Raw genomic sequence first — 7,788 nt, forward strand, 5'->3', positions numbered from 1 at the left:
GAATTTCTCTTTTCTTTAAGCGTGCTCACTATATACAAGTACTTCACATCAGTAGTTCAGGATCTCGGTGGTTTAATGATATGAGATTGCATCTGTGGAAAAGAGCAAGGGATGGATGTAAGGGCTAGCCACATTCCCCCATCTCTTACTCTACCACTAGTTTATGGCCTTGAAAGAGGTTTCATTGGGCTTACCAGCTGCATTTCTGAAATCTTGAGGCGCAACCCTACTGTTGAGTCACATTAACAGAAGGAACTGAAAGCCTTAGTAATTGGAATTCTGGGCACAGGGCCAATCCCACATTATGATGTGTCAATGGTATAAATACATGGCTGATTGGGAAAACATTTTATTGTAAACACAACAGTTTACTATTCAAACCAAGACAAGCAGTATTTCATCTATAGATCTTCCTTGTCCAGCAGGCTAACTGGAGAGGTGGTCTGTCGGGAGTCCATTAATGACGTTCAGTGCTAAGCTTCTTAGCACAGCTGTTAAATGATGGTTTGGGATGATCACCAGTTATGACCAATGATATAAGTGACGGAAGTGGGCAGCAACGAACACCTACTAAATCCAGCACCTTCACCATTAGGCAACACCCTCTGAATGGAAACCTTCCGCTTTATGTTGCACCAGGAAAAGAGCAATGGTTCTGCATTATCACCTGCAGAGCAGGAGAATTATATATTTTAAAATACTATGGGGCTTAATTATGAAAACTGTTGCATCGCTGCGTAAAAACAGCAATGGGACAATTTTCACTGAGCCCTCCCTGCGACACCATGGTTGTGCAGTATTTACTGTACTGCACATCATGTCTCAAGGAATGACAGATACGTCACTATTTCTGATGTATCTGCCAGCGCAAAAGAAATGCATTGCTGGAGTTATGTCGGAAGCGTGACGCTACTCCAGCAATGCGTGGGGGAGGCCTAAGATTATAACACTGCGTCACCATTACACCTGTGATAGGGGCAAGCGATGCAGTAGCGTCCTAGAAGTGTCACAGTGAAATCTCATTGATGTCTCTGTCCTACGAGGCTTTGTTGCGTGGGAATGCCCACCCTGCATACATTATACCAGACGCAGGTATAATGTGATGTAGGGCTTTACAAGGTGACGCATCTGCCTAGATGTGTCACCTTGTAAATACACCACAACGTGGCACATTGTTTACACCGCCAGTGTGTCACGAAAAGTGGCACAGGCCCTGCAAAAGTGTCACAAGGGTCTCAAAAAATAAGCCTGTACGGGTTTCACGGTGAGTGTGCCTGTATTTTGGTCTTCTAATACCTCTTGGGGGAGCACTGAGACCATAAGGTGTGGTATTTCCTTGCGTCAGTATTACTAGCTGACTCCAATTTGGGGACGTTAGAATGAGGCATAACATGTGGTAACGGATTTCCTGACCCTAGTTACCGCTTGCTGTGCCTATTTCCAACCTCTTTATCTCCCCAAGAAAATATGAATTATTTTATCCTGGTACATTTTACATGAGCTAAAACAACTCAGGAATTAGGTGAATCTGAATTACTACTCCTGTCGCCCGAATGGGATTATTGGGGCCCTTTTAATGAGGCACCAAATAAGCATTGGTATTTTAAAAGCGTGACCCTAGCAAGAGATCAACAAAGCACTCTACTTAGTATTAAAAGGGACATAGGAACCATGTCAAAAGTTGGGAGGGAACGACTGGTGATTGTTGACAATAATCGAGGGGAATTCCTTTTTGTGGGAAAATGGCTGCAGAAGCTGGGCAGTTAAGCAAACAAAAATGTTCAACGGAGAGTTTCTTTTACTAAATATCTCTCCTCAGAAAATGGAAATTCCTTTTGCATTCTTCTACTTGACCCTTATGTGTTTGGGGATTAATTGCAAGAGAAGGGAAAGGCATAAGAGCTTGTTGTTTCGGTGGCGCAGTTGTTTTCGTTTGTTTACTTTGCACCCATAAATTTACAAGGAAACTAATATAGTTTTTTCCGTATGGACACATTATGGAATCATGAAGCTAGGAACAAGAGTCATTTGTACAAAAAATATACTTTATTTTTGCATCTAGAAAAGTGCATACATGTAACATTTTGGTCACACTTCTCAAAACAAAAAATAAACAAACTGCGCAAAATACAGTCTTGGTCAAACAAAGAAACAAATTCTCCTGGCTGGAAACCTTGGTCAGCTACAAGAAAAATATAAGAATAACTTCCACTCATTGTACCCCGGGTTATTTTGCTCAGTAAAGCCGAGATGGTCGCACATCCCCATACAATCAAACGCTGCCTGATGATCCCTACAGATCCACATTACCCCCCACCCCCAACTTTAGCGAACAAAAAACGTCATTCCCCTCGCTGCTGTCCCAGCTGAGCAGAATTTCCATGTGAGTATCTATTTCGTTGCTTTAAATGCATTGTCAGACAAGCTTTCGATACTATCGGGTTTGGGAAGGAAGGCTACACGACAGAACATCGAAGCGGTAGAACATAAAAAGGCACAACACAAATTTAAATTAATTTAGATAACTGTACAAATATACATATACACTATGTACAACATTGACAATTAAAAAAAAAAAACTCATTACAGACAAACTGCCTGTTACAAGCTTGTCCAGTCTACGGTTACACATCGTTCTTCATAAAAACTCGTGTTTGAGTCAGTGCTAAAGCTGAAACAGTGCTGTCCTGTCTAACAGAACGCCGTCGCCTGGTACCAAACAGGGCGCAACAGGTTTGGGTTTCAGTTTTTACCGACACCAAGTCAGTTCATACACACCAACCGTTTCCAGTTAGGTAAATGGGTGGAACACAAACTACCACGTGCAGGGAACACTACGTCATACTGCATTTTTGTGTGCGTACAGTATTTGTCCTAGTGGCCTGGGGTGTCCCCTACTGTGCAGAGGGCTCTGCAGCTGCCTTGTGGTCTCACCGTCCATATCTTTAGATCACAACCATTGATTGTGCTCAATAGACAACTGGTTTGGACTTAAATTTGAACATTTTCTTGTGCTATTGACATCACAGTCAGGGTTGAGATGCAGAGTTTAGCTCAAAGGAGTCTCTTTGGTCATGTGGTGCCTTAGGCCATGTCCCCATACATCTTCCTGTAGTACATGGATTCGAAGATGTCGTTGTCCCCGGGGCAGTTGTAGTGGCAGGCGCAGGTCTTGATGAACATCATCTTTTTCTTCATGACCTCGCCGTCGGGGCACTTGAACTCCACGGGCAGGGTGGCTGTTCTGTGGGGTGTGCAGCAACGCCCGTCAGTGCAGACCCCGCAGAACTTGGCACGGTACGTCTTCACGCTGGTGCAGCCAGACAGCTCAAACTTGACCGGCTTGGAGATTTTGGGAGTACGGATGCACTTCTTGCCTTTCTGTTTAGGAAAGAAGATGGAAAGCCACACATTAATATTTTGACCATAGGGAGCATTTTGACAAACCTTTTTGCTTTTTAATAAGTCCCATTAATAAAATTAGTTGTTGTGGACAGAGTAACACTGTAATCTAAAAGGACTTCGGGGGAGTTCTATACATCCTCTGTACATCGAGCTTTTTCAGGGAGCAAAACTAATAGGGGAAATTTAGGGTCACTCTCTCACCATGAATTCATATCTCTTGATGCCTACTTGCATCCTGACACCTACGGATTGGGATTAGCCTAGTAATATTGCTGTCTGTGGTATAATGCAACAGGTGAGTAGTAAACATGAACCTTGATACTTGTGAACTGGAAAAGGTTCATGGACAGGACAAAGTTTAAAAGGGTGGGAGATACGGGTTGTGACTAAAAGCTCAATGGAATTAAATGTTTTTCTTCAGAGACATTTTGTCCAGAAGATGGTCTGACTTTAACACAGAGGGACACAAATGGCTCAAATTTAAACCATTAATTCCTTATTTACAATTCTGCACATGTGTGGCAGTTTGACTATAAGATACTAAACTGTGTTTACAGCACTGGTTCTATATGTGATACTCTGAATTTCCATGACAAGCAAAATAACAAACTTGTTTTGCCCAACTGCTGGTTAAAATATTCACCTTAATGTTCTCCTCGAGGTCTGCCTCACAGGGTCTGACCATGCACAGGCGGCTCTGTTTCTCCAGTCGGCACATGTCATTGTCGTTGGTCACCCTGGTGGAGATGCCCATGCCGCAGGTCTTGGAGCAGGCACTCCATTCGGTAGTCTGGACCAGGCAGTTGGCGCGCATCAAGGAAGGATCTGGTCCGTAGGTTTCTTCCTGTCTGTACACTATAAGAAATAAAAGGAGGCACACCTGATTAGATTGGCATGCAAGCCGCTAGCCCCACAACACTAACAGCGGACGGTTCAAGCGAAGAGACATATACATTAGGATGCTAAAAAACAAGCCGCTTGGAATAGTCTCCTAATTACAGAGGTTCAATTGCTACCCTGGAAGCAATGTTGCCACCTATCATTTACATTGGCATATTGAAAAGATAATTTATGTCACAGTGATGAAGCATTCAGTTGTTGGATAAACTAGGAGAGAACTGGCCAGATAGCTTTTGGACATTGCGGCCCCAGGGGTTCCCAAACTCAGATTTCTACATTGGCTTCTGGATAAGAGCCTGACTAAGGGGAGCTTTGAAAGTGACTTCAACTTCACAGTGGACTATACTTCAGATTTTCAAGATAATTACTAAAGCACCACTGCCCCCCCAAACCCCCCCCCTCCCCCCCCCCCAGTCCCAATAGGTCAATTTCACTACTGTCACTGGAACATTTGGCATGGGGGAACATTTCCATAACTCAGAATAATGACTCCGACTGATAACTTCAAACCCTTATTCACTTGCTACAGGATTACATCCCCTTCAGATGAAGTTAGAGGACAACACTTTTAATGCCCAATTATTTCACCGAAGACAGGGCTATTTTTAGCCCTGTTGATTTGGGAGTCAAGATGTTACATTCAACTGTAACTATTTAGGATGGAGAAGAGCTTTTCTGCATCATATTAAATGCAAATACTTTTACTTTCTAAACGCAAGGAGCATTATGACAGGAACTTACCAGCTAGTGCAGGCCCAACTCTTGTCTGTTCTTTGGGCTGGTCGCAGACCCATTCTTCACAGCATTTGCCCAACTGCTTGACTCTTCGTGGGAAGGGGCAGTCTGGGCTGGGGAGACGCACGTCGACGCCACAGAGCGGGACGCATCCCACGCCTCCATCTAGACAGGTGCACTGGTACTTGCAGCTGCTCTGGAAGGACTCACCACTTCGATACACCATTCCCCCAAACACGCAGGGAGCCCCGTCCTTAGCTGTAAAGGAACAACATTGATACATTAGAACTGTAGTTGAGGGCCCAACAATTTACAATAGCACCTGTTTCTAAATAAAAGAAGAACAGAGTTGAAAGGATTGGGAGACACAGTTGTAAAAGTAGTACAGGGAGACTGAGGAAGAAGGAAAAGGATGAAGAGTTGTAGAATTGAACAACAAAACGTAATAGAGTAATAGAGGGACGGAGCAAGGATGAACAGAGGGACGGAGCAAGGATGAACATAGTAATAGATTGTCTAACGAGAAGAGAGATGAGAGAGAAAGGACATGAAACAAAAATAAAGAGAGAGGGTGAAGGCAGAGAGATGGGAGAGAAAGGAAGACAGGGAGACAGGTGTAGGCTGGAGGGAAAGCAGAGAGGAAGGGAGGAAGATGAGTGGCAGAGAGAACGAGAGAGAGAAAAATGGGAGGCAGGGCGATATAGAGGGAAATAGATACTGAGCGAAGAGAAAAAAACTGAGAACGAGAAGAAAGAGGTAGGGAGATATTGTTTCTGTATGAAAACGAAAGAGAGCTGAGAGAGATATCATTTCATTGGACAGCAGAATACCCTGTTCTCACATTACAGCGAAAAAAATAAACGTTACTTGTTTTTAACGTACACTTACCAGTGCAAACTCCTATTTTCCTGTTGACCCGAGAGCCGAAATCACAGAAGAGCCCCCTGTGCGGGTCGCAGACGTCCTTCTCGGTGCAGAGCTCGCCCAGCTGCTTGGCGCAGACCTTGCAGCAGCCACAGCCGTCCAGCACCAGACTGGTGCCCGCTGGGCACTCAGGAGACTTGTTCGGGCACTGGCACTCACCACTGCAATCCTGGGCATATGACACCTGGAGAAAAATGGCGAGGTGTGGTTAGAAATCGTCATGGCACTGGCAGACCATCACATATCATGCAAGCCCTGATTCCGTAGACACATCAACCGCCTCCCTGGCATGCGCACTTCATGTCTCACACCTTCTATGGTTTGAAAGGAAGACATAGGTGAGGACAACCTGTGGGCACCAGGCGAGGTTCTTACCTTGGGGTAAACTATCTACATTCAACTAAAAATGAGCTTAAATAATATGCTTTAGCTTGGAGAGCAGGGGTAGCTATCAGAACAACGCCACGACGGCTCGAGGAAGGCTGCATTCTGAAAATGTTGCCAAACGTATGCAGTTATGATCAAAAATGCCTATGGTAAACGATGTTTACCCTCAAGAATAACAAGAAGGGCAGAGCGTCCCACCTGCTCAAAAGCATCCAAGTAAGCAAATAAAGTTACACCGTCACCGCCTATGAAGTCCCAGTATTCAATTTCCCAAACTTAACAAAGTAAGAGGAGAAATAACGTACAACGCGCTTTAATGATTCAAGAAATAAAAGTTGAGAAAGACAAAGAACAGTCGTAATAGCGGTGCGCATCTTACCCAGGCGAGCAGGGCGACGGCGAGCAGCAGCGGCAGCCGGAGGGCTCCCATCCCCACAGACATGTTCTCGGCGGCGGTCGGTGTGCAGCAGGACAGCTCCTGTCAAGTCAAATCTCACTCCTCTCTCCCCTGGCTCTCCGGGAAAGCGTCCTTGTCGGCTGGGTCTGAGCAGGTGCCTCTCCTCAGCAGTCTCGTTCTCGTCGTTCCTCGAAGCGAGCCTCGTCGTTATGGTTCGTTCTTGTCAGATGCCTCTGTCCGTTCCCGGTCGCTTGCTTTCCTTTCCTAGCGAGGGGGTTGGAAGAGTTGTTGCGTGCTCTGCTGAATCCGGCGGCGCGCGCTCCTTATATACAGTGCCGGGGCCCGGGCTCGCCAATGGGCTGAATGGAGTCGCACACACGCGGGGCATTCCTGGCATTCCACCCCGCCCCCTCGCCTCGCGCAGGATTGATCATGACCCCCTGACACCACGCATTCCTGCGCTGTCTGAAAAAGCTGGCACGCTCCCGCCGCACGGGAAAAAAGGGCGCTGTGTTTTCCACCGGCATCAAATAGGATCCCTGGCTTGATTTATCACGCTTATAAAAATACCCCCGGCTTATTTTTTGATATGTCTGGGGCCTCCTCCCTCCTCACCGGCGGTTTCAGGCCGCTGCCCACCCTGCCTCTCGAATAGACATCAATCGCCCCAGTGCGCCGCTTTTTTACTGGAAAGGGTAGACCGCGCTGGTCTGTTGAATTGGTTTGTAAAAATGTGAAGGAAAAAAAAGATGTTTTTTTGAAGTGTTGGTTTTTGTAGACAACACAGGAGGCATTTGAAAAAGCAACAGCGATCAAGACGTGGGCTGAAAAATACACCTTCAGGGTAGACAAAACTTCCATGTTTACATTTTTTACACATATTCATGATAATTTTTTTCAAAACCGCAAAGTGGGACCACTGCTAAACCATATGACTTTTTGAGGCTCCTCTTCCTCGCTTTTCTCTCCGGAATTTGTGGTGAAGGGCCGGTAAAGTGCACTCTTTGCTTTTCATTTTCCGAATTTCCTACAATCCCCCA

At 45.5% G+C, this 7,788-nt stretch overlaps 1 protein-coding gene across 1 annotated transcript; it reads right to left on the reverse strand.

The window, feature by feature from the left end:
* Positions 1–2,024: 2,024 nt before the first annotated feature.
* Positions 2,025–7,050, reverse strand: CCN2 (cellular communication network factor 2). Its single transcript, XM_086927433.1, has 5 exons — positions 6,731–7,050; positions 5,929–6,148; positions 5,047–5,298; positions 4,049–4,260; positions 2,025–3,381 (listed from the first exon to the last, which is right to left on the reverse strand). The coding sequence occupies exons 1-5, from the start codon at positions 6,791–6,793 to the stop codon at positions 3,085–3,087; spliced, it is 1,044 nt and encodes a 347-aa protein (XP_086783559.1). The 5' UTR covers positions 6,794–7,050; the 3' UTR covers positions 2,025–3,084.
* Between the last annotated feature and the right edge of the window lie 738 nt (positions 7,051–7,788).

This window comes from Lissotriton vulgaris, chromosome 6, assembly GCF_964263255.1.
Source record: "Lissotriton vulgaris chromosome 6, aLisVul1.2, whole genome shotgun sequence".
NCBI lineage: Eukaryota > Metazoa > Chordata > Amphibia > Caudata > Salamandridae > Lissotriton > Lissotriton vulgaris.

Coding starts and splice junctions, on each gene's coding strand:
- CCN2 (XM_086927433.1), bottom strand. CDS start 6,793: ATGTCTGTGGGGATGGGAGCCCTCCGGCTGCCGCTGCTGCTCGCCGTC. Junction 6,149..6,730: donor CCGTCGCCCTGCTCGCCTGG/GTAAGATGCGCA, acceptor ATTTTTCTCCAG/GTGTCATATGCCCAGGATTG. Junction 3,382..4,048: donor ACCTCGAGGAGAACATTAAG/GTGAATATTTTA, acceptor TTTCCTAAACAG/AAAGGCAAGAAGTGCATCCG.